This window comes from Oryx dammah, unplaced genomic scaffold (assembly GCF_014754425.2).
Source record: "Oryx dammah isolate SB20612 unplaced genomic scaffold, SCBI_Odam_1.1 HiC_scaffold_2, whole genome shotgun sequence".
NCBI lineage: Eukaryota > Metazoa > Chordata > Mammalia > Artiodactyla > Bovidae > Oryx > Oryx dammah.
The window spans coordinates 49,731,580-49,758,655 of NW_024070186.1; the positions used below are offsets into that span (position 1 = coordinate 49,731,580).

A 27,076-nucleotide genomic window follows, 5' to 3' on the forward strand; every position below is an offset into this window, starting at 1 on the left:
CCTTGTTTAAATTTGTTTCAGAAATATACAAGGTCATTTATTTTAAAAAATACACAAAGTATACAGGATAAGTAAAAATTACCCCCAATCCCACTCCCAGCCACCAAGACTACTGTTATTTTGGTGAATACTTGCCTCACATTATTCTATACACAGATACATACAAAGTATGATAGAATCTTATTAGATGCAATTATTCCATACAAGCTCTTCCAGAGTTAATTTTCCTCACCCCCTAATATGTTGTAAACATTTTTCCATTTCGATAAATATTGATCTACATATAATGATGTCAATCAGTTTGCCTCTATCACAATGTTCACTAATGGATATTTGGATTCTCATTCTGTGTGTTGCTCTAAACAATCCTGTGATTAACTTCATTGTGTATATTATTTTTCAACTGAATGATTATCTCCTTAATATAAATCTAAGAAGTTGGACTAGCTAGGTCAAAGGTATATATCATTTTATGTTTTGACACATATTCCCAAACCACCCTCCAGAAAAGTATGTTTATTCATTTACACAATAACTATTTTTTGAGCACTTACTATGTACCAAACACTGTTCTATGTGCTGGAAATACAATAGTGAATAAAACGGACAAAGTCTCTGCCTTCATAGAATGTACATTCTAATGTAGGACAATAAACAATAAACTAAACATATATTGTCAAATAGTGGTAAGTGTTACAAAAGCACAATAAAACTGAGTACGGGGGTGGAGAGTCCCAGGAGGTCAGGGGAGGAAATAGAGTGTTTTACATAAGATGGTGGGGAAGGGACTATGAGGAAGAGACATGATATCAGACGTGTACATGCCCGTGGGGACAGCAGTACAGAGAGGGAACAGGAAAGCCAAAACATCTGATGTGGGAACACAGCTGGCATGTATCGTGGCCAAAAAGCCAGTGTCTCTGGAGAGACTGGAACAAGAGGGAGAGTGGTGGGAAATCCAGATGGAGAGGTGGCCAGGTGAGACCAGAGAATTAGGGATGAGCACTTGTAGAGGTGTTCCAACTCATTATGATATTGGCTAAAGGAATGAGACTCTAGCCTGAGACTACTAAAGGGAGAAGAAGGATGAAACTGGGTCTGTTTTAGCTGTGTTTTACCACTGTTCAGTCTTCTGTTCACTAAACACTGCTTAATGGATGTCTGCATTCCTTCTTCCCTTCTCCCAACCCCACTTTCCCACTTATGACTAGGGTCTGGCAAGGATGGAACACAGGTAAGACTATGTATACGGAAAGTGATTTAAGCGTCCATTATGCAGGTCTTATTATGAAGTCTTAGGATATCTCCCAACTTCAATGAGATCTGAAAACTCTTTTTGCTGGCATCTTAACTGAGCTGAGAGATTCCCTGCTCCCATGATTGGAGAGCTCTATCATGTTAATAAAAACTCAGGCAGCCACGTGGGCTCATCACGGCTGATTTAAATCCATATGAACTTTCCCAAGTCCTCCTAACACAGAATTTTTAACATGGAAGGTGATCTATAAATATATGCTGGATAAACAAAAGAATATTCACATTTTTTTCTCTGAAGCCACCTTTACTTTGTAGGAAGAAGCTCTATCATATTATTTTGATTAGTGTCAGTTTCAGTGGACACATTCTGACCACGTTCTTCAATTCTGATGCACTTTGATTATAGTTCCCTGGGCCCTGCCTTTGGGTGTCTCCCTACCATCTGCTGGGAAGGTTCAGGGGATTTAAATGTGTCCAAAGAGAGCTTGGGACTTCCCTGGTGGTTCAGTGGTTAAGATTCTACATTTCCAATTTAGGAAGATTGGGTTTGATCCCTGGTCCAGGAACTAGATCCCACACACCACTACTAACACCCAGAGCAGCCCAATAAATACTTTAGGGATTCCAGGTGGTTCAGTGATAAAGAATCTTCTTGCCAGTGCAGGAGACAGGAGACATGGGTTTGATCGGGAAGATCCCCTGGAGGAGGAAATGGCAACCCACTCCACTATTCTTGCCAGGAGAATCCCATGGACAGAGGAGCCTGATGGGCCCAGTCTGTGGGGTCACAAAGAGTTGGACACGGCTGAGTGAGCACAAGGAGAGCACCGACAGACAGCGTTTAGGGCAAGGTTTGAGTAAACACAGGGCTTTACTCTTTCCCAAGGTAATTATCTGCTTGGGATAAGGATTTCTTCTCCAGTGATAGTATAGAAATTGCACAGCAAAAAAAATAAGACTAAGAGCAAAAGAATTTTTTTTTTAATTCAAAGAAAAAAGGTGATTTGCTGACAATGGAAATTGCAATGTTGGCGAATTTACTGTTCTTTAAACAAAATTAGTAATAGCATTTTCTTCTGGTTATGAAAGTACTTTGTACTCATTCTAGAAAAATACTTTAAATATCAAAAAGCATAAAGGAGAAAATAAAAATTACTCATAATTCATTATTCACAGATGACATTTTGCTGGATTTCCTTCCTTTCTAAACATCACTATGATCATACTATATATGTACAGTTTTACGTCTCTCTTTTTCACCTGACAACAAATTCTGAACTTTTTTCCCAAATACATTTTTTAATATTATTACTAAAAGATACACAATGTTCCAACTATGCCTTTGTCATAATTTATATTATGTGTCCATTACAATTAGTAGGGGCTAGAGAACATTAGTGTTCAATCTATATTATAAACTCTTATAAATATTGTTTCAGTGAACATCCATACACATAATCATTATTTAAATCTCTAAACAATGTCCTAAACTAGACCCTCAGAAGTATAATTACTTGGTCAAAACATGTGACATTTTAAAAGTCTTTTGATAAGTATTTCAAAACTGCTTTCCAAAAAGTTTATATTAACTTACACTCCCCTCCCACTACTCTCAACCATCCTGCTCATGCCACAGTATTTTAAGAGAGTAGCAAAGAGATGCTGGGTCCAAATCCCAGCTCTACTATCTTAGGGAAGTTATTTAACCTCACTAAAGCTCAGTGTCCTCATTTGTAAATCAGGGATAGTAATGGTTATCTAGCTCAAAGAATGGTTGTGAGGGTTAAATTAAATAACATAGAATTGCTTAGTACAGTTCCTAGAACGTATCAGGTAGTCAATACTAGCAGCTATCATGTAGTCAATGTTACCAGTAACCAGTAATATCACCCTTCCCCAAATTACTGCTAGCCAGAGCAATATTTGGGTACAAAATCCCCTAAACACAGTCATAAAAAGTACCAAGCTTCCCTGTTGAAATAGCTGAAGTCACTCAATTATTGTATCCATACACAAAGCCTCAGTATTCTAAAAATACTCACCTATTTGGTTTCCACCTGGAAGCAAAAACGGTCTACTGAAAGGTGTTATCTACCCTCTATATGTTATTTTAACAATGGTATGTTTTTCTTTATTTTTCCAAGGGAAATATTTATTTAAGGGTCAATGGCTCAAATTTGGATTTTTTTTTTTTTCCAGCAAGAGAAGGAATCAACATAAACAGCCTTGTAATTCATCATTATAAACAGACCTCATAACCTTTAATCTATTATGTTTTGGTCATAGCCTCTCAAAAGAGATCAATGTTTTTTGTTTTGTTTTGTTTTGTTTTAAGTCCCTGAACAACTTAGCAATGAAAAAGTTATTCTAATTATTTAATAATCTGAAAGGTCTTCTGGAACTTTGCTTAGAATTCAGTGAGTTTTTTATTTGACTATTCTCAGACTCTTTGCTTCAGATGATCCCAAGGTATTAATAAATGAAATCAATTGTAGAAACTTGTTTATTAGATAGATGTCCTAAAATTGCTGCAGGAAATTAGTTTAGCTCTATTTAATCCAAAATAGATAAATTTCAAGTGCTTTATGGGAATATATTTGATTAATCTTTCTGTAGAGCTAAATATTTACTGGGTGTGAAAACATTAGTTCTCAGCTGATGGAGAGAAACTGCCCAATAGTACTCTGTGTCCACTGTCTAAAAGGCTATTACTATCAGTAGAGTAAATATACAGTTTTAAGTTCCTCGGGCTTCCCTCATAGCTCTGTTGGTAAATCAGCTGCTTGTAATGCAGGCGACCTGGGTTTGAGTCCTGGGTCAGGAAGATCCCCTGGAGAAGGAAATGACAATCCACTCCAGTATTCTTGCCTGGAGAATCCCATGGATAGAGGAGCCTGGCAGGCTTCAGTCCATGGGATCGCAAGATACGGACACGACTTAGCAACTAAACCACTACCACCACCAAGTTCTTTGAAGTTCCTTGACGCTGGGTAAATTTACACCGTTGGTTAGGAGAGAAACACTGGGGCATTTCATGCTGTGAAAACAACAGAGGAAATGAAATTGTGGGATATCAGAAAAGGTCCTGCCTGCTGCTTTCACCTGGAGTTTCTTCTCTGGAAATCTACTCTGGTCTGACACCAAAGGTGGCATCTGGGGACAGAAAACTGATTCAACTCTTCTCTTTCTGAAGTACAAATACGGCCAGTGTTTCCCTGTCCTATTTTCCTTCTCCCTACTCTGAGATCAGTGTTATCAGACCCTGTAAATTTCCCTTGTAGTGGGTCCCAAATAAACAGAAGTATATGATAACAAGCAGTTGGGTTTAGCTGTCTTTCTGTCCAACTGTTTTGGCCAGAAAAGATGGGTAATGCCTCTTGTGAGATAGACAAGGAAAAATTCTTAGAATTGTCCAGAATCTGAGTAAGAGAAAGACACTCCTTCTTCCTTGCTGCAGTGGCTATCACTTAGTTTGACAAGCAAAGCGCAGGGTAGATTTTGCTCTAAACTACCTCTTTGGCCTACACAATCATACTGAGTAACCCTAAATTTCATTTTCACAAGTGCCATCTGTGTTGCTGAATTCTTAACAGTAACATAAGAAAAGCAAGAGGACAAATGATAAAATATACCTTCAGATCTCAGCTCCAACCAGGAAATCAAAAGGTTTTATTGTGATTCTGCCTGTGCCCATCTCTGTGCAAGGCATGCAGGGAATACAAATGGAAAAGAAGGATGCAATGAGTTCCTGAAGGATGCTATGGTATAAAGGTCTCTGTATATTTCTCATTATCTGTTATAGAAGAGAAAGAAAGATTATCATATTACCTTCTCAATAAACCTTGTTTTTTAAAAAATAAATTTATTTTAATTGGAGGTTAATTACTTTACAATATTATATCGGTTTTGCCATACATCAACATGAATCTGCCACAGGTATACACATGTTCCCCATCCTGAACCCCCCTCCCTCCTTCCTCCCCATACCATCCCTCTGGGTCATCTCAGTGCACCAGCCCCAAGCATCCAGTATCATGCATCGAACCTGGACTGGCTATTCGTTTCATATATGATATTATACATGTTTCAATGCCATTCTCCCAAATCATCCCACCCTCGCCCTCTCCCACAGAGTCCAAAAGACTTGTTTAAAGTTCTAAGCTTCTGCTAAGAATATCAGACCCCACATAGATTCAAATCCCAGTACTGTTCCTTGCTAAATATAACTTTCAGTGACTCACTAAGATGTCCTGTTCCTCAATTTCCTCATCTACAAAATTGGGGATGATAATAGTAATACCTATGTTATATGCTGTGCTGTGCTAAGTGAAAACTGAAAGTGAAAGTTGCTCAGTCATGTCCAACTTTTTGCCACCCTATACACTGTAGCCTTCCAGACTTCTCTGTCCATGGAATTCTCCAGGCCAGAATACTGGAGTGGGTAGCCATCCCCTTCTCCAGGAGACCTTCCCAACTCAGGGATCAAACCCAGGTCTCCAGCACTGCAGGCGAATTCTTTACCACCTACGCCACCAAGGAAGCCCAAGAATACTGAAGTGGGTAGCCTATGCCCTCTTCAGGGGATCTTCCTGACCCAGGAATCCAGCAGGGGCCTCCTGCATTGCAGGTGGATTCTTTATCAGCTGAGGTACCAGAGGAGCTTGTGCTAAGTAGCTTCAGTCATGTCCAAATCTTTGCAACCCCACAGACTGTAGACTGCCAGGCTCCTCTGTCCATGGAATTCTCCAGGCAAGAATACTGGAGTGAGCTGCCATTTCCTTCTCCAGGGGATCTTCCCAACCCAGGGATCTCTTATATCTTAACCCACATCTCTTATATCTCCTGCATTGACAGGCAGGTTCTTTAACATTAGCACCACCTAGGAAGTCCCGAAGGTCATTCCTATTACTCTGTGTTCATCACAGCTCTTCTAGTGCCAAGGATAGTATATTATTTTTAAAAAGAAGAATTCCATCTGTTGTCATAATCACTCTGAATTTAAGCTTTAACTTTGGAATGCCTAGCAGACCCTGTATTTAAAAGGGCTATTTGGTTTCTATTTCTAGCCATGGCAGGCTGGCTTGTAGTTTAAAAAAAAAAATCTTCCTATGAAAATAGCTAGAAGAACTAAATTTTTTTTTTAAAAATGTTATTGTCTGAAAACATTGAAGAGCCACTGAGGTAGCCAGGGCTTGAAGAGTCAAGTCAATATCCCTAAAAGAAGGCAAACTCACTGAGATAAACCTGATATTCTACAATCCCTACTGAGTATCTGCTGACTCACATGCAAAATGGATAGAGGGTAGAGAAGCTGAGCAGAGAGTGGCTTTTAAAAAACAGAAAAGGTGAGCAGGAGTTTTGGCAGACTCATTGGAGAGACAAATATTGAAGCTCAGGGCCACCGAAACAACCAGGACTTGAGATGCTAAAATTTTGGAAGGAAAGAAAGTGCAGAGAACTGATTTAAATAGAATTATCTAGATTTTGCCTCTACATATTTGCCAATTAGTAAGCAGAGGAGACTAAGAGTTAGAGAGGAAAAACAAAAGGCTATTAAGAGGCTGAGAAGCTAAACAGAGATAATGACAGTACCATGCTGCTGATGTGACTGCAGCCATGAAATTAAAAGACACTTACTCCTTGGAAGAAAAGTTATGACCAACCTAGATAGTATATTCAAAAGCGGAGACATTACTTTGCTGACTAAGGTCCGTCTAGTCAAGGCTATGGTTTTTCCTGTGGTCATGTATGGATGTGAGAGTTGGACTGTGAAGAAGGCTGAGTGTCGAAGAATTGATGCATTTGAACTGTGGTGTTGGAGAAGACTCTTGAGGGTCCCTTGGACTGCAAGGAGATCCAACCAGTCCATTCTGAAGGAGATCAGCCCTGGGATTTCTTTGGAAGGAATGATGCTAAAGCTGAAACTCCAGTACTTTGGCCACCTCATGCGAGGAGTTGACTCATTGGAAAAGATTCTGATGCTGGGAGAGATTGGGGGCAGGAGGAGAAGGGGACGACCCAGAATGAGATGGCTGGATGGCATCACGGACTCGATGGACGTGAGTCTTGAGTGAACTCCGGGAGATGGTGATGGACAGGGAGGCCTGGCGTGCTGCGATTCATGGGGTCGCAAAGAGTCGGACACAATTGAGCAACTGAATTGATGCTGCTGCTAAGTCACTTCAGTCGTGTCCGACTCTGTGTGACCCCATAGATGGCAGCCCACCAGGCTCCCCCGTCCCTGGGATTCTCCAGGCAAGAACACTGGAGTGGGTTGCCACTTTCCTTCTCCATTGAGTGAAAGTGAAAAGTGAAAGTGAAGTCGCTCAGTCGTGTCCAACTCTTCACGATCCCACGGACTGCAGCCTACCAGGCTCCTCCATCCATGGGATTTTCCAGGCAAGAGTACTGGAATGGGGTGCCATTGCCTTCTCCGAACAGTACCATAGTGCTGGATAAATAAACATTAGCACTCAGAGCCTAGCAAAGCAGAGTGGGTTTTGTAAACACTTCCTGATTTGATTGAATCATTCCTGAATGATTGAACTACATTCTAGAAATAATGGTAAATAGATACAGATCAGCCTTGTAAAGGCTTAAAAACCCAAGCTCCAGTCAGCTTATTCCCTTATTAATTTAAGGTATTCTGCTTTTAATTTGACCATTTGCCAGAGTTAACATCATTGAGAGTCTTTACAACTTTTCATATGCAATGTCTGGCATTCAATCAAAAATTACCAGACATACAAAGGGGCGGGGCAAGAGAAAAAATACACAATAGAAACAGATACAGAGATGATCCAGACACTAGAATTATCTGTCACAGAATGCAAAATAACTATGATCAACATGTTCAAGAAAATAGATGACAAGATGGAGAATTTCATCAGAGATTTGAAATATATGCATTAAAAATAAAAAGCCAAATATAAATTCCCAAACTGCAAAATATAATAAATGAATTTAATAGCAGTTTAGACAGATGAAATTAAAGTTCAATAAATGAATTTAACAACAGTTTAGATAGATGAAAAATACATTAGCAATTCAGAAGATTGGTTACTAGAAAATATCCAGATGGAAGCATCCAAATCAAAAAAAGAAGAAAAAGGTGAAAAATACAGAAAATAGCATAAACATACGTAAGACATTGTGAAAAGGTCGAACATATGTGTAATTAAAATTCCAGAAGGGTTCTAGAGTGAAACTGAATTGGAGCAATAGGGGCAATATTTGAGAATTTTTCAAAATCAATTTGAAGGGATCAAGTTATAGATTCAAGAAGTACTACAAAGCTTGAGCAAGATAAATACAAAGGAAAACACATTTAGGAATAGCATAACCAAATTTTTTGGAAAACAAGACAAAAAAAGAAAATCCTCCCTAAAATCAGTCAGACTATCTTCCATATTACCCTCAGGAGAACAATGAGAAACAGAAGTAATGGAAGTCAAAGGACTCTGGGATAACATCTTCTAAATGCTAAAAGAAAATAACAGCCAAGCAAAAGTATATTTCAAATATTAAGGCGAAATAAAGACATTTAAGACAAAAAGTAAGAGGGTTTGTTGCCAGCAAACCTGTGCTTTAAAACAAAGAAATCTAAAAGCAGCCCTTTAGGCAGAAAGAACAATTATCTCTGCTATAAGATCATAAAAATGTGGAGGAATAAAAAACAATGGAAAATAAACATGAATAATGACAATATAAAACTATAAAAATGACTATTTGGAGACTTTAAAAAGCTAGTACTAGCTAGCCGGCTTTTCAGGTCTTGTATGTTGAGAAATTTTCACTGTTTTTTAAGAATCAAAAAAGGATTGTCTTAACTGGGAATATTCTGTTTCCTTCCACATGAGGGGCCATATAGCATCAAAAAACTAACCTCAGCCCTTCTACTCACTGAAGAATAGGGCTTGTGATGGGCCCTCCAGGGGTTATTTAAAGCCTCGTCAATCACTGTTTAGAAACCAGCCCTACAAAAGGAAACTAGCAGCATGCTATAACATACTAAGGGCAAGGCTGCTGTGTTACAGGGCCTCACCCATTGCCCAGCTGTGTGTACATGATCCCAATAAATTGTCCCAATAATCCCAGCAGGTAGGTGTTTTTCTTCCTGTTTTATAGGAGTTCAGAAAAGTTAATGAAATAACTAAAAACTGTACAGTTAGAAAATGATGGAGGGAAGGGGAGGAGCAAGGAACCATGGCCTCTATGGTAGCTCTTGCAGTAGGCTAGGGAGGAGAAAGTTGACGCATTTCGGGACAGCTGCTATCTGCCTCACAAATTCCAGGACTCATGCAGTGCTGTGAAGAAGTTGTTCACAATACAAACAGATAACAAGCAAGGAGGACCTGCCTGCTCCAGTGGAAAATCCTTATAAAGAGCCTCTGAAAACTTATATCTTGGTGGAAACCATGTAGATTATAAGAATATACAGCTTTTATCCCGGTTTATGTCTCCATTTACTGGATGCATTTATGGGAGGCACATAATAGGTCTTTGTGGGAATAAAAAGAAATCACAAAAAGAATTAAGAGAGCTCAAATACAGGGGGTTATGCCAGTTACATGGAGAAGGCAATGGCACCCCTCTCCAGTACTCTTGCCTGGAAAATCCCATGGATGGAGGAGCCTGGTGGGCTACAGTTCATGGGATCACTAAGAGTCAGACACGACTGAGTGACTTCACTTTCACTTTTCACTCTCATGCACTGGGGAAGGAAATAGCAACCCACTCCAGTGTTCTTGCCTGGAGAATCCCAGGGACGGGGGAGCCTGGTGGGCTGCCGTCTCTGGGGTCGCACAGAGTCGGACACGACAAGCGACTTAGCAGCAGCAGCAGCATGCCAGTTACATATAAGGATCCTGCATATCTCAAAGACCCTAAAGTTTGTAACATCAAATATAGGGAGTAAATTCTATAAAGTTGTCATCAGTAAACTTACTTTGCAATTAAAAAAAAGAAAGAAAGTGATGGAGGTTTAGATTTTAAATCAGTTCTGTAAAGCCCATGGTCTTTCCACTGTACCAGGCCAGAGGCTAGAAAGGCTCCAGCCAGTGAAACAGAGTCACATAATAGTTAAAAGAGAAGATCTAAAGATGTGTAGCACATGTGCAGAGTATTCTTCAAAACAGAGTGAAATGATAAAGGGATGGGTGGATGAATGGACGGAATGCATGAGCATGTGTGCCCAGTCGTGTTTGACTCTTTGTGACACCATGGACCTCTAGCCCACCAGGCTCCTCTGTCCATGGAATTTTCCAGGCAAGAATACTGGAGTAGGTTATCATTTCCTTCTCCAGGGATCTTTCCAATCTAGAGATGGAACCCGAGTCTCTAGTATCTCCTGCATTGACAGGTGGATTCTTTATCACTGTGCCACCTGAGAAACCCCAGAGATTACATAACAGTGTAAATGTTTCAATAAAAAAAATTTTTTTAAGAGCTATCAGAATGGGCCCAGCAGCTCTCTGGGAAGTTCACTTCACCTGCCAGTAGGTGACCTTTTAAAAGACAAATAAAGCAAAACAAAAATAAATAAAGCTGCAATATATTTGAATGTTAAATAATTCAAACAATAAAGAGGCTATTCAATAAAAAGCAGATTTTCTCTGTACTTCAAAGATTCAACCTCCTTCTCTAGTGGAAATGGTTGATTGATTTTCTATGCTCTTATGAATGTAGGTCTATGTTGATACTATACCTACACCTATGCATACATATATATGTGTGTGTATAAATATGTAAGTATATACTTTTTCCTTGCACAAACAGAAGCATACTATACAGTGGACACTGAGCCTTAATTATTTTTTTTTGGCCATGGCTCACAGCATGTGGGATGTTATTTCCCTGACCAGGGACAGAACCATCACACCTTGCATTTGAAGTGCGGAGTCTTAACCATTTGTCCTCCAGGGAAGTCCCTGAACCTTGATTTTTCACATAACTATTTTTCTCAAAATTTTTTTCAAATGTGAACCATTCTTAAAGTCTTTGTTGAATTTGTTACAACATTGCTTCTGTTTTATGTCTTTTGGATTTTTTGGTCACGAGGCCTGGGGGATCTTAACTGCCTGACCAGGGGTTAAACCCACACTCCCTGCATTGGAAGGTGAAGTCTTAACCACTGGACTGCTAGGGAATTTCCTCACATGAATTTTCATATAATGCAGACTGTTCCTATCACACATGTAAATCTAACTCAAGCTACACTGAAGAGTCCATTGAAAAGATGAACTACCTTTTAATGAAAGAAGCCCCTATTAACGGACATTTAGAGTGTTCTAGGTCTTTGATATTAAAAATAATACTTTCCATGGAATTAGTCCTCATGTATATGTGAAAGTGTTAGTAGCTCAGTTGTGTCCGACTCTTTCAACCCCATGGAATGTAACCCGCCAGGCTCCTCTGTCCATGGGATTCTCCAGGCAAAAATGCTGGAGTGGGTTGACATTTCCTTCTCCAATATGTGCAAATAGTGTATAGGATAAATTCTTGGACATAATTTTAATAGCTATGGCCAACTAATGCTTCCAATAGATTGCACTAGATTACACTCCCACCAGTAATATGGCAACTAATTTCAACATACCCATAAATCATCAAACTTTTTAGTTCTGTGAAGTATAAGGCTAAAAACCATATCTAATCATTTTAATTTGCATTTATCTAATTTTAAGTACAGCTATTTGTCATATGTTTCTAAGTAATTTATATTTTTCTTTCTTCAAAATGTCTATTCATATCCTTCGGCCATTTTTTAATTGGATTGTTGACTTTTTCCTTTTTAATGTTCATATTCATATACTAAGGAGATGAGCCCTTGATCTGTCACATACTGTTGGCAAATGTTTTTTTTTTCAGGTTATCATTTGTCTTAAATGTTATCTATGGTATCCTTTTGTTGTAGAAATGTTTGTTCTTTATATAATCAAATTTATCATCTTTTTCTTTTTAATGTCTAAGCATCAGGTGATCTCATCAGGCATGAGGCTGCAATGGCCAGGAGCTGTATCATTTTTGCTTGTTTGTTTGTTAAACTGTCTCAAGATGCAGAAAAATTTGCAGTGATATTCATAAAAACCTTTATTCTGGAGCATCAATGAGCAATAATATCTTTTCTGGAAATTTTTCTTGAAGACCACTGTCAGTATTTTTGAGGTTATTTAAGACAGTATGGGAAATAGACGGGGAAACAGTGTCAGATTTTATTTTGGGGGGCTCCAAAATCACTGCAGATGGTGATTGCAGCCATGAAATTAAAAGACGCTTACTTCAGCATATTCAAAAGCAGAGACATTACTTTGCCAACAAAAGTCCCATCTAGTCAAGGCTATGGTTTTTCCAATGGTCATGTATGGACGTGAGAGTTGGACTGTGAAGAAAGCTGAGCACTGAAGAATTGATGCTTTTGAACTGTGGTGTTGGAGAAGACTCTTGAGAGTCCCTTAGACTGCAAGGAGATCCAACCAGTCCATTCTGAAGGAGATCAGTCCTGGGTGTTCTTTGAAAGGAATGATGCTAAAACTGAAACTCCAGTACTTTGGCCACCTCATGCGAAGAGCTGACTCATTGGAAAAGACCCTGATGCTGGGGGCAGGAGGAGAAGGGGACGACCGAGGATGAGATGGCTGGATGGCATCACCAACTCGATGGACGTGAGTTTGAGTGAACTCTGGGAGTTGGTGATGGACAGGGAGGCCTGGCGTGCTGCGATTCATGGGGTCGCAAAGAGTCGGACACGACTGAGCGACTGAACTGAACTGAACTGAAGACAGTATGATAACATATAAATGTTGCTTGTAGAAACAATACTATGAACGGTTAGGACTCCCCTTTCCCCTTATTGGGAAGTTGCCACTTAACATTTAAAAGACTGCCAAGAGGCAGCTGTGGAAGAAACTAGTGACCCTGTGCCTTAATCCAAAAATCTTAACTACTCCTCTCACTGTGTAGTGGTATTTCATAGTGATGACTCTCTGCAACTTTACAAAATACTTACCTGGTGATTGATAGATATAATATGATCCACATGACTAAACTAGGCAACCAAGCATTACCATCTCCATTTTGCAGATATGAAAATTAGGAAAGGCAGTGGCCTGTCTTAGTTTATACAGCTACCAAGTAGCAGAAGGCAGCTAGAATTAAGGTCTTTTGATCGTAGATGCAAAGTCAGTCTTTCTGGCTCAGCTCACTACTTTTCTCCCTGCTGCTGAAACACTTCACTGCCAAAAAAAAAAATTGCTCCATGGAACTAGCCTCATTAACATGTCATGCCTGAGGCTTGCCTATTCAGTTCAGTTCAGTTCAGTCGCTCAGTCGTGTCAGACTCTTTGTGACCCCATAGACTGCAGAACACCAGGCTTCCCTGTCCATCACCAACTCCCGGAGGTTGCTCAAACTCATGTTCATCGAGTCGGTGATGCCAAACCAGCTCATCCTCTGTCATCCCCCTTTTCCTCCTGCCCTCAATCTTTCCCAGCATCAGTATCTTTTCCAGTGAGTCAGTTCTTCACATCAGGTGGCCAAAGTATTGGAGCTTCAGCATCAGCATCAGTCCCTCCAATGAATATTTAGGACTGATTTCCTCTAGGATGGACTGGTTGGATCTCCTTGCAGTCCAAGGAACTCTCAAGAGTCTTCTCCAACACCACAGTTCAAAAGCATCATTCCTTCGGCACATAACAGGAATATAAGGCTCTGCTTCTTACCCTGACAGGTCACCTTTCAAGGGCAGAGCTGTACTGGACCCCACTCTGTCAGGTGAGGCGTGAGAACACCTGCTGATTTATGCTCAAATTCAATGATCTCTATAGAACAGAACTGCAGGAAAACTGACAGCAGACTCCTCACTATGTTATGAAGGACCCTGGTGTTTACAATACCTACTTACAGATTCACATTGACACACAGATCACAAACCTCTTTGGAACCTCACTTCTTCCAAGAATGGGCTGCCACTCTAAATCATGGCACCAAAGATACAGTGCTAAGTCTTCAGTTCAGAGCCTATGACTGTGAACTTGTCTCCCAAGGAGAGTAGACTACAACAAAGGCACGTAGTCTGAGCAACTACTGATTATTTGGTACAGCTGCAGGTATCCAGCACTACTGATAATTTGGACAGTGTAACTTATTTCAGTTTGGGGGTGGGAGAAGCCATCCTGTGTACTATAGGATCTTGAGTAGTACGTGGCATCATTTCTCCACCCACTAGATGCCAGTAGCAATCCCTGTCCCTATTAGAACAACCAAAAATTGTTCCAGACATTGCCAAATGTCCTCTGGGGAATAAGACCTCGTCCAGCTGAGAAACAGTGATACAAGACCTTAAAACATTCTGCCAAATATCTGAAAAGACCTCTGATTACCAGTGAAGGATCTATTAGATGAGATCTCAGATTGGTCCACTGCTCAAACTCAATGAGAAAAGAATGACTAATAGAAAAACTATCTGAATGTACCAAACTACAATTAAAGTTTGCAAACAACCCACTCCAGTATTCTTGCCTGGAAAATTCCATGGACAGAGAAGCCTGGCAGGCTACAATCTATGGGGTTGCAAAGAGTCAGACTCGACTGAGAGACTAACACACACACATACTTATATTTATACATATTTTTTATCCCCATTCCTCATTCTCATCTCATCACTCCTCAGTGGGATCTATCCTAATATTTTTAACACATTTCATTTGTTTGCAAGTGTCCTTGTATAACATGTACCATTTTGAATATATTCTTCTCATTAAAGTAAACACAAGTCTGCCATTGCTTATCCACAGTTCTGAAACCTCACAGCTCTGGATCCCAAAAGTTTTTCCTTAAACTCACTTACCAAAATCTGATGCATGGAACATGAGGCTATTTGTAGCCTTTATCCACTTAATGTAACCCATTCCTACATTTTGCTGCAGAAATATTGTGTTCATTTATAAGATGCTGCTTTTTCTTTTTCTAAAATCGAATTTTTTTTGTATTCCTAAACAAACCTGACTGCAAGAGGTTTAACTGTCTGTGTCTAGTATTATACACAGATCTTATTCTGGTTTTATCTTTATGTTTTTACCTAGGATTATGTTGTAAAGATATACTCATATTGATGTATATACATCTAGTCCACTACTTCTAATGTTGCAAAATACTCCAGGAAGCAGATCCCTCACATTCTATTTATTCATTTCCCCACTGGTGGGCAGCTAAATGGTCTCCAACTCCCACCACTACAACCAATGACTTAACATGTATGAACATCTTCATACATGCCCTTTCATGGACCTTGGCATCTATATCTCTTTAGGATGTATACCCAAGCTAGAACACTGGATAATCAGGTATGCATATACTTAATCCAGCTGGAACCAGATGCCAAAACACCCTCCAGTATAGCTGCATCAGCCTACTTGCATTATAAAAGAACCTAGGGTCCTACATTTTCACCAAAACTTGTCAGTGTCCAATGTACTCATTTTTTTGGTGGCCTAAAAGGTCAAAGTGATACATTGTTCTTCTTTGCTGTTGTAGTTTTCAGATTATACTATATTTAAGCATCTCCTGATGCTGGTTAGCCTTTGAGGTTTCCTCTCTGTATATTGTTGCCTGTTCATAAGTTTTGCCCATTGTCATTGGGGTTTATTTTTCTTACTGACTTTTAGTCTTCTATACTTCTATACCTTCTATACTTTCCTGTTGGTTTTAGACATTGCACAATATTTTCTCCCAGTCTGTCAGCTATCTGTTAACTTTGTCCATAGTTAACAGGAAATCATACTACAGAAATTTTTAATTTTATGTAATCAAATATATGAGTATTTCACTTATGGCTTGGGGCTTTCATGTTTTTAAGAAATCCTTCCCACTCTTAAATGATGAAGATAGTGTCATACATTTTCTTCTACTACTGTAATACTTTTACTTTTCACATTTAGTCTTTAACCTACTTCTAAGTGGCTCCACTTCTGTGTGATAACAGTTTCTACTAAACAATCCATGCTTCCCTGATTGATCTAAGTACCATTATACCTTTATACTAAATATACATACATATGAGTCTGTCTATAATTTTCTATTTTGTTTGAAAGGTGCATTTGACTGTCCTATTGCCAAATGTTATTTTTATTACTATTGCTCTGAACTATATCTTTATATCTGGTAGGGCTATTTGCCTGTCTCTGTTATTTCTTTACAGGTTTAACTTAGATATTCATGGGCTTTTATTCTTATATATTTTAGATTAGGCTTATTATTAAGTTCCTCAGAAAAGTTATTTGTAATTTATATTGGGATTGCATTGAATATGTGAATTAACTAAAAGAGACCTGAGCTATTTATATCTTAAGATCTTCCACCCAAGGTTTCCATTTAAATTAAATCACTCTATGTTCTTGACTGAATTTTCCCCAAAGATGATTTTATGCTTACATTAACTCGTGTAATAATCACAACCACCCTACAGTAACTTTATTATCATAATTTTTCAGATAATGAAACTGAGCTCAGACAGATAGGTAATTTGCACAAGAACACACAGCAAGTAACTAACAGAACCTGGATTCAAACAGTCTAGAGTCCATATTCTTAACCACTGTACTGCTTTCCCGTCAACAGGCAGTTACTTTATAGTCTGGCTGCTATTGTGAATGGTATCTTCTTTTTATTACTGTCTATTTATTATCTGGTACATTATTTTTATTATATTTTCTAAAATGTTGTTACAGATGTAGAGAAATTTGGTTGATTTTTGAAAGTTAGTATTTGTATCCAATGAAGTTTATAGATAGAGTCCATACAGATTAATTCTCTTATTAGTTTAGTATTTGATCTATTCTTTTTGTTGCTTTTTTATATATCAACTGCAAATAATGAGAGCTTTGTCTTTTACTTTCCAATTTTAAATCTCTCATTTCTTTTTCTTTCCTTATCTCATTGGCCAAGACTTCCAATATAGTGCTAGAAACCATGTAATAGCGATCACGGGCAAAGAATGTCTCTTATAGAAAAGTAATGTTATCTCAGAAGAAAGCTGTCCTTTTATCTTGGCTACAGAATGTGCAGCACATCAGAGAACTGTTTCACTAAAGTACAGGTTAGAATCCACTCTGAGCATAGGCCCTACGTTCATTTATGCTGCAGAAATTCTTCTTCATAGGAGACAGCCCTTCCAAAGGAGAAATGGCTCAGCTAACCTTGACTTCATTCTGACTTTAAGTACACATAACTCCATCCTAAATCCCTATGGCAACAGTACAGCTCAGCACCCCTTATTTGCTTCACACAACCTGCAGATGCAACTGTTTCTGACAATGCATTGCTCTCTAATTCATAGACCACAGCGTTGGAAGGAGCCTTAGAGATCAACTGTTGGTCTCATCTAAAAGTCCCTATGGTGGGTACCTCATAGCAGATGATCTGCTAAGGAGACTGATACCAATAAAAGAGAGAGCTGGAGTCAGAGAAGGGGTTAACACAGCTTTCTCCTAATTGGTTTCATCACCACATCTTTAGTAAAGGTTGACCCTGCCTTGCATTCACGGTAACATCTCAAGGCTTACTATGACCATCCATCCAGACTTCAACAGGGATTCAAAGGAAGCACGACTCTTCTCTCCTGTACTCCAAGAGGCTTATCCCTCTACAAGATGAGTGCATCTGCCCAAAGGTGGACATTGGACACTGAAGTCCTGGGGCCATAGTGCAGTCAGATCCATAGAGGCTCTGAGTGGATGAACAAACACACCCTTCCCTTTCATACATACCCAGGGTGACTAACGCTCATGGTAGAAATGAGTGAACCGAAAAGTCCCACAGGAACCTCAAACCCAACACATCCAAAGTGGAACTTCTCAGTGTCTCCTCCAAACTCACTCCCCTCTTACAGTAACCCCTGTGCAGGAACCAGAACAACCTCTCTTCAGCCATCCTTAGCACCTTCCTATCCTGCTCACCTGAGGAGTTACCAAGTCTTGGTCCCTCCTCATCCTGAGGATTCCATTGCCCACCCTTGAGTCTCCAATCTGAATAGGGCTTGGTCATGCCCTCCACTCCTGACCCCTGGGACCCATCCCCCCTCTGTATGTGTGTGTTAGTCACTCAGTTATGTCTGACTCTTTGTGACCCTATGGACTGTAGCCCACCAGGCTCCTCTGTCCATGGAATTCTCCAGGCAAGAATACTGGAGTGGGTTGCCTTGCCCTTCTCCTCCAGGGGATTGAACCCAGGTTTCCTCCACTGCAGGCAGATTCTTTACCTTTGAGCCACCAGGGAAGCCCCCATCCTCCACACTACTGCTGATTTTCCCATCATGCAAATGCAACCGCATCTCCTGCCTAAAACCCTAGAAGGCGTCCCACTATTCTCAGCAGAATGTACACTTCCCAGCAGGGACCCTACTACCCTCAAGCACAGCACCCTCACCCTTTCCAACCTCACACCCTGTACAGGACTGCTAGATCACCCCCTTCCTCTACCTTCCCCAACCGTGTGTCTGATCCCTGTTCCCTCGATCTAGAACTTGCAGCCCATCTCACCCGCAGCGGTCTAACGTCTACTCACCTGTCAACAATCAAGTCGCAGCTCCCTCCTTCTGGGCGCTTTTGCTGCCTCCTCAACTCCATTGCTCCTTGATGACCTTTCTCTGACCTCTCCTCCTAGGACTCTATACATCCATCCCACTAAACTCTAACGATTCTCTCCTGGACGCCGTAAGAAACTGGATTTTCTAAGAGTAGTTATTACACAGCCAGTCTGGTTTCATCCCTTATTGTATTTAAGATGGTACCCAGGAATAAAACACATTGAGTCAGATTTCGTGTGGGAGTGAGCCGAAAGTGACCAGTTCACTGCTGCGTGCCCCTCAGTGTCGCCCTGGCACACCGTGGACTATATGAAAAAAATGAATGATGATTGATTGAATGATTTGCCTATCCGCATCCAGAACTAGGCGAGAGGTCAGACCTCATCCTAAATTTGCATGGACAGGGGGTGGCCTTACTCGGTGTTCCGTCGGGAGGGGGCGCTGCGGGGCGACGGGGCCAGGGCTGGGTAGCTGGGGGCGGGGGGCGTCCGAGGAGGGTGAGGCAGGGGTCGGGCTTGCCCGGGGACCCCGCGCAGCGACGCTGAGCCGAATTTCACTTTCGTTTTGGGCCAGGCCGGAGGCGGCGGGGCCGTCCCGGAACGACTGCGGCCGGGCGCACGGGGAGTTAATCCGAAAGCGCTCCAGCCCCGCGGGCTAGACTCCACGTGTCATCGAGAAGCTGATGTAGAGAGAGACAGAGAGAGAAAGCAAGCAAGAGATCAGAGTCCCGGGAAAGTCCTGCCGCGCCTCGGGCAATTATAAAAATGTGACCCCTGGGTTGGCCTCCCAACCACCACCCTCACCTGCTGCACGCACCCGTCCGCGTCCAGCTGCCGGCTCGGTTCGGTGTCCTCGCCGCTCCGCTCAGCATGTGCCCGCTTCGCAGTGAGTAACCAGCCTCGCTCTCTCTCGGGTTGGGGGACCGCGGCCGGGAGGCAGAAACTTGGGATGGGCTACGTGGAGACTGGAAGACCGCAATCTCGTGCAGAGGAGGAAGGACGCGGGGAGACACTGCGGGCTTATCCTGCGCCCAATAAGACATCCTCTTTTTTAACCGTGGAACAGCCCCAGGAGCTCATAAATTACAACTGCCCCACTTCACAGATGAGAAACTAAGGCCCCGCAGGATAATTTCTTGCCCAGGCTCCCTTGGCGACACCATTAAGAGGATAGACAGATCCCAGCTAGTCGGCTTCAAAGCAAGGCTGTCTCTACCCACTGTTTCCAAAACACGGGGTGGCTTCCCCACCTGGCCTCGCTTTCCCTCCTCCTGAAATGGAGACTGTTTCTGGGTGAACTCTGCCCTGCACCCTGGTCTGAACTCACAAGGCAATAGTGTCTGTGAGTTGGTTTCCAACCCTAGAACAGAGCACTGCCCTTCAAGAGCTTAATTCATCATCTCTCAGTTGCTGAAAGATCAGTGGGAGGTTGGTGCCCAGAAGGAGATGGGCGGAGATGTCCAGAAGAGATGGAAGGTGGAGGCCGGCCTGCTCATTCTTCCCCTGGGTTCCCTTGCAGGCCTCCTCCTCATATCCACCCTGGTTCTCCTCCACCACCTGCCCCACCTCAGTTTGGGCAGGAGCCTCCCCACCACCACAGCAGGCCCAGGAAGGAGCTGCCTCAACTACTCCCAAAACCTGCTGAGGGCCGTCAGCAACACGCTGCAGAAGGTGAGCTTTGTGTTATCCTTATTCCCACTGCAGTCTCTCTAGTGAAGGGACATCTCTGAACCCCTGGTCACCCGAAGGAACTGCAGGGAAATTGTGGAAGTTAATCAGGAGCTGTCAAGAGAGAAAGAGGGAACTTTACAAATGGCCCAACTATTAGCTAAAGAGTCTCAATGAAATTGTGTCTCCAGAGAAGGCAGGAGAGGTCATAAATTACAATGGCATTTGTTTTGGCTGTGCCTACACAGAGGAAAGTGGATATTTACAGTGTTCCCTGTAGCCTGCCAACAGAGATGGAATTGTGTCAGGCCCACACTGTTCTCTGACAACTTATCAATCCGGGAAACTGTTATTAGGGGCGGCCTCTGTGCTCTGGGGCTACCAAGATGAATCGGCCCTGACACAGTCCTCGCCAGCTTCCAGTCTGGTGGCTCTGTTTGTTGAGAGTAACACATTTCTGGGGGCTTGTGACAGTGCATGTCCAGGCTTCCTTTTCTAGGGGGCGAGTTATCTAATTTTATTGAAAGCTTCAGTCATTTCTTTTAGCTTTCATATTTTAATGCAAAAAATTTCTTTTTCTTCTTCCTTTAAAAACTTTCCAACATCATTTGCTTTGGCTGCAACAGCCTAAACTGATATTTTAAAAGATGTCCTTTGACCTTCCTGCTCTCTAGTAAATCTTTCTTGAATATTTCTAGCTTGTTGCTCTATAGTGATTATAGTGAAGTTGCTCAGTCGTGTCCGACTCTTTGCAACCCCATGGACAATAGCCTGGTAGGCTCTGCCGTCCATGGGATTTTCCAGGCAAGAATACTGGAGTGGGCTGCCATTTCCTTCTCCAGGGGATCGAACCCGGGTCTCCTGCATTGCAGACAGACACTTTACCGTCTGAGCCACCAGGGAAGCCCTGAATATCTTAAAGTAAGCTCAGTGCCACAAGTTCTCCTTAAGGAACTCTCCCCACCTCCAACCTTTTCTAATGGGCTGACCATTGTTCCTTACAGTTCAATCCATCTTAATTAAAAAGGCAGCTCACCAAGTGAAAACTGAAGAGATAAGTCCTTTGATTCCTAAAGAAAAGTATGATATGGGTAAAATTTAGGAGCTCTGATTTAAATAGATGCTTCATGTGAAAAATTTGACTCTTCTACTCCCAGAGGCAGCACCAAAGGTCAGAAGATCACAGAACTCAATTTGATTTTTTAATATGATTCCTGTGTCAACTTTGCCAGAACAAATCAGCTGGCTGCTTGTAGAGAAAACAGAGGTAGCAAATGCATGTGATTCAGAGGCCGTATCCAGCCCACAGATCTGTAAAGTTTGGCCAGTATCTTTTATATTTTATTTTAATTTTTGAGTTTGATGTCATTGAAAAAGTAGACCTTTCATATAAGAATCCAGATTTCTAGCTTCTCCTGAAAAAATTTGAAGAACTATGGCAGTTGGACCCACATTTCCTTTTTGCTCTATTTATTCATTTTTTCATTTAAAAATTACTTATTGAGTGCCTACTGTATGCCAGGCACTATTTCATAGATTCATCTTTTTTAATAATGCCATAATAATATAGACAGTCACTGTTTCATTTTGGAATAAAGGAAGGCATTTATCACAGAAATAAAATATTGTCTTATTTGGAGATTTTTTTCTTTTTCTTGTTGCAGTGTAGTTGCAAATCTAACTTTTTACAACCTGCTCAGGCCTCCAGGAGCATTTTCTATTGCTGCTGTAACAAATTACCACAAGCTTAATGGCTTTAAACAACACAAACTTATTATCATACAGCCCTGGAGGTTAGACATCCAAAATGGGTCTCACTGGTCTAAAATTAAGGTGTCAGCAGAGCTGTATCTCTTTCCGGAGACTCTAGAGGAGAATTCATTTTCTTGCCTTTTCCAGCATCTAGAAGCAGTCCATATTTCTTGGTGGCCCTCTTCCATCCTCAAAAGCCAACAAATGAGTCTTTCTCAGGCTTCATCTCTCTGACCTTGACTCTCCAGCCTCTCTCTTCCATTTACAAGGACCCAGAGATTACGCTAGACCCACCCAGACACTCCAGGATAATCTATTTCAAAGTCAGCTGATTAGCAACCTTAATTTCATCTGCAACCTTAATTCCCCTTTGCCACATAACGTGACATAGTCTCAGGTTCTAGGGATTGGGAGGTGAATATCTCTGGCGGAGGCATTTTTCTTCCTACCCCAGACAGGGTCGCAAGCTTTGCTACTTGTTGCCCACCCGTGTCCTGTACTCTCAAGCTTTGATTCATGGCCCATGCTGTTCCCTCTGCCTGACGATCCCCCTCCTCTGAGGATGTCCCATCTCTGGGAAACCTTTTCATCTCTTTCCACTCCCTTCTCAGAGCCCTCTGACCCTTCAATTCAGCCCTTCTCACCTGCCGGCATGTCCCCTGGTCATTGGGACACTGGCCTGTCTCCACAGCTGAACTGGGAATTCTGGCGGGAATAATGCAGTCCCCTTCTTTGTCACAGTCCTTAGTACCTAGCATGGCATATATCAGGCTTGTTGAATGGAAAAATGATCTCGATCTTCAATCAACAAATCATTCGCTTATTAAGCTAAATTTCATAAATATGTTCAGCATGCTTGTAAGATGATGATATGTGTGTATATACCACACATTAAATCTCCACTTGTTTTCATGGTTGCATGTTTGTTATATCCATCAAGCGGTGACCTTAACAATCCCCCTCTAGAAGCTATATTTGAAAAAGATATTCATAAAACACAGATGCTTTGGCAAAAGGAAAATAAACTGTTTTCACCAGAAGTAAGTGTCCCAGCATGGTGTAGAGGCTGATTAGCACAGCCTGTTGAAATGATTTATAGTATTTACATAACGGAAAAACATATCATCCGGAGAAACATGTTGTAAGCAAAAGGAGAGGAGGGAGAGGGAGAGAGTGTCAATGACCTGTTTCTTTGGTCTTATGAAGACTTTGAATTTTCTACAGGTCAGAGATGGCGGTCAAAGGCAGCCAACTCTTGCTTTGGTGCCAGCATTATGGGGAGCCTGGTGCCTTATTAATATCATAAGCTGAGGGTTTTTTTTAATATTTTACAGGCCAGACAAACCCTAGAATTCTACTCCTGCACTTCTGAGGAGATCGATCATGAAGATATCACCAAAGATAAAACCAGCACAGTGGAGGCCTGTTTACCACTGGAATTAGCCACGGTATAAAGGATTTTCCTCCCAAAGCTTATAACATGGTTAAGGGCTGTGCATCAGACCTCATCTTCTTCCAAAAATGTGCATGCTTCTGGGCTCTATCCTCATGGGATGGCAACAGGCCCCATTGTAGAAGTTCAGTTTAAAACAAAAATGTGTAAAAATATATGGTTTTTTACAACAGTGTGAAATATACATAACACTACTGAACTATACACTTTAAAATAGTTAAGATGATAAATTTTATGTTTTTTACCACAGTGAAAAAATTTGATATATTTGAGAAGTCAAAAAAATTTATATTAAAAATTAGTATCTTTTTGATGTGCGGTTTTTTTTTTTTTTTTTTTGCTCTAGAATGAGAGTTGCCTGGCTTCCAGAGAGACCTCTTTAATAACTGTAAGTCAGAAAATTGAAGGTTTCAGCTCCTATTATGAATTCATATCATTGATATCTCATTATTTTTTTCTTCTAGAATGGGCATTGTCTGGCTTCTGGAAAGACCTCTTTTATGACAGTAAGACACAAGATTCTTTCTTCAAATGCAACGTTGGGGTAGAGGGGGATGTTTTTAGCCCATCTCAATGGTTCCTTCCCCACTTCGTTGTATCACCCAGACCCTGTGCCTTAGAAGTATCTACGAGGACTTGAAGATGTACCACATGGAGTTCCAGGCCATGAATGCAAAGCTTCTGATGGATCCTAAGAGGCAAATCTTTCTAGACCAGAACATGCTGGCAGCTATTGCTGAGCTGATGCAGGTAAGACCTCCCGTCCTTCATGCTGAGACAGCCAGCCAGGGTCCCTGATGAAGGGCTCCACTGTCAGCCCTTCCTGGATTGGGGGAGGCCTGAAATGCCCCCTTCAAAGCCAGCTACATAGTAGGGGAGACAGTCTTGAGGGCGCCCTCTAGTGAGAGGGCAACATGAGCCGATCACATGAAGGAAAGCAGCCTCCTGCTTGTTGATCATGAGATGTGCCCCAGGCTCTGGGCAAAGATGTTCATACGTGTGCTGTCCCCACGGCAATCACGTGGGGTCTGTGGAAAGGAGGAATCCCATGCTTAGAGGGTTGTTCACTTGTCCGAGGTCACACAGCTTGGAAATGGCAGAGGTAGTATTTAAACCTCCAAAAAGGGATTCCACTCCACTCATCTTCTCACACATCTCTAAAACCTCTGCGATGTTCCTGACAGGGGCCAGCATGCACATCTGCAAATACTGTTAGTAAAGGCACACTAGTCTAGTGCCCAGGACCCATCCGGAACCAAAATGTGGATGAAAGAAAGAAATGACCTGGGGACGTCCACAGTGTTACTCAGAGACAAGAACTTGCTTTGTAATTTCCTGAGTAACCAGAACACATGATGCTGATATGAAACATAGAAATAACCACTTAAGAAAGAGCAGGGTGCTGCTGTGGTGACCAGAGCATGGGATAAATATGGCGTCAAAAATGATTATCTGAAAAGAAATTTATTTTTATTTCATTCATTCTTTTTTTTTTTGGTGCCAAATCACTTGTTTGAAAAGCAGTGAACATCATGCAAGTATCAGAGAATGTTACCATCTAGACAGTTGTAGATGACATTTTATTTTCAGGACCAAGAATGGAGTCAGTTCCACCAGTAATCAGACAACTATGCCCAGACATTCTGCACCTCTGTGAAATGGGGTGATGACCCACTCTACATTCTTTTAGGCTCTTTGTGAGGAAGTACAAGCAAAAATGCTGAACGTTGTGCAAATATATGGGCTTCCCAAGTGGCTCAGCAGTAAAGAACCTGACTGCCAATGCAGGAGACCCAAGTTCTATCCCTGAGTCAGGAAGATCCCCTGGCAGAGGAAATAGCTACCCACTCCAGTATTCTTGCCTGGATAGTCCCATGGACAGAGGCGCCTGATGGGCTAGAGTCCATGGGGTTACAAAGAGTCGGACACAGCTGAGCAACTGCACACACATGGTCTTGCACTGTGTTATCAAATTAAAGGGCTCAAACTGGGAGACCCAGAGCCAAGTTTATTTATCTCAGACGACTATCTGTAGTCAGCAGGTCTGATACTGACAGTTTCTGATCAGTAGCAATCCATCACCTCCCTGTTCTGAAAAGGACATAGCTTCTTAATGTAACATACAAAAATTAATTAGATATCACAGCAGATGTCTCTTAACAGAATTGTTCCTTTCTAAAATGCAACTCCCACTGATGATTTTCTAAATAGCTTTCAGGGTCTTTTCAGAGCTCACTGAAGATCCATGTGCTTGGATAATGAGCACTTCTTCTCTCAGGTTCTGCCTGCCCATCTGGCTGGGAGTGGATCTGCGTTGGGTTTAGGAGAAGGAATGAGGGAGTGGGTTGCAGGCTCTGAGATGTGTATTGGCTTCACCCGTTTTTACAGATGAACGTTTTAATTTTGGAATACCGTCTATGTCACGCTCAATATTTATTCTCCTAGGCCCTGAATTTCGACAGTGAGACTGTGCCACAGAAACCCTCCCTGGAAGAACTGAATTTTTACAAGACAAAAGTCAAGCTCTGCATCCTTCTTCACGCCTTCAGAATTCGTGCGGTGACCATCGACAGAATGATGAGCTATCTGAGTTCTTCCTAGAATGCTGAGGTCTCTCCTAACCTTCAAATCATTTTTTAGAAAAATTGGAACCAAAGAGATTGTTATAGGGCATGGGTTAAGAACTGGGGAGGGGGTGGCTGGACCTGTCCCTACTGAAGCTGGACAGAATTCTCACGCTTGTTTCCATGAGTCATCTCTCCAGACTTGCAGAATGTGACTGTTCTATCCACATGATTCTTTTGATCAAGTCTATTTCATATTTACTAGGCATAAGTTATTTTCATAAGTTTTCATGAGCAAATTGATGAGGGAAAATGTCCTCACAGAACGTGTTTTCTTTTTTTCTCCCTTTAAGAGAAGAGAAGGAATTATAAGCTATTTTAGTAACAAAGTGTTTGTAGAAACAAACACTCAAACATAATTTATTTTAAAGTATTTATTTATATAATTTTATGTTCATGAAAGCATGTGAACTAATTTATATTTATTTATGTTATATTTATTAAGATATTTATTGCCAAGTGGATTTGAGATATATCTTATGTTGTTCTAAAAATAAAATGAATGAATTAAAAGAAAAAGTAATTCTGTTTTTCTAATGTGATTGGAATGCTTTGAATGCTAAAATACACATTGTGGGAAAACTGAAAACTGGTGAAATTTGAAAAAAATCACCTTAGAAAGAATGCCACGATATCCTTGCCCATTTACTAGTTCCTTTAATCCCATATTTTATTTTTGTAACATCTCTAAGAATTTTATTATTTATTTATTGGCTCTGCTGGGTCTTGGTTTCTGCGTGTG

General features: G+C 41.2%; 1 protein-coding gene across 1 annotated transcript; it reads left to right on the forward strand.

Annotated features, from left to right (window-relative positions):
* The first annotated feature begins 803 nt into the window (after positions 1-803).
* Positions 804-26,847, forward strand: IL12A (interleukin 12A). The gene is given in 10 exon segments (XM_040265299.1): positions 804-978; positions 18,916-18,965; positions 19,527-19,685; positions 19,687-19,723; positions 20,357-20,508; positions 23,592-23,705; positions 24,057-24,098; positions 24,175-24,216; positions 24,317-24,460; positions 26,156-26,847. Coding segments are annotated over 10 exon segments (1,071 nt in total). The 3' UTR covers positions 26,312-26,847.
* The last annotated feature ends 229 nt before the right edge of the window (positions 26,848-27,076 follow it).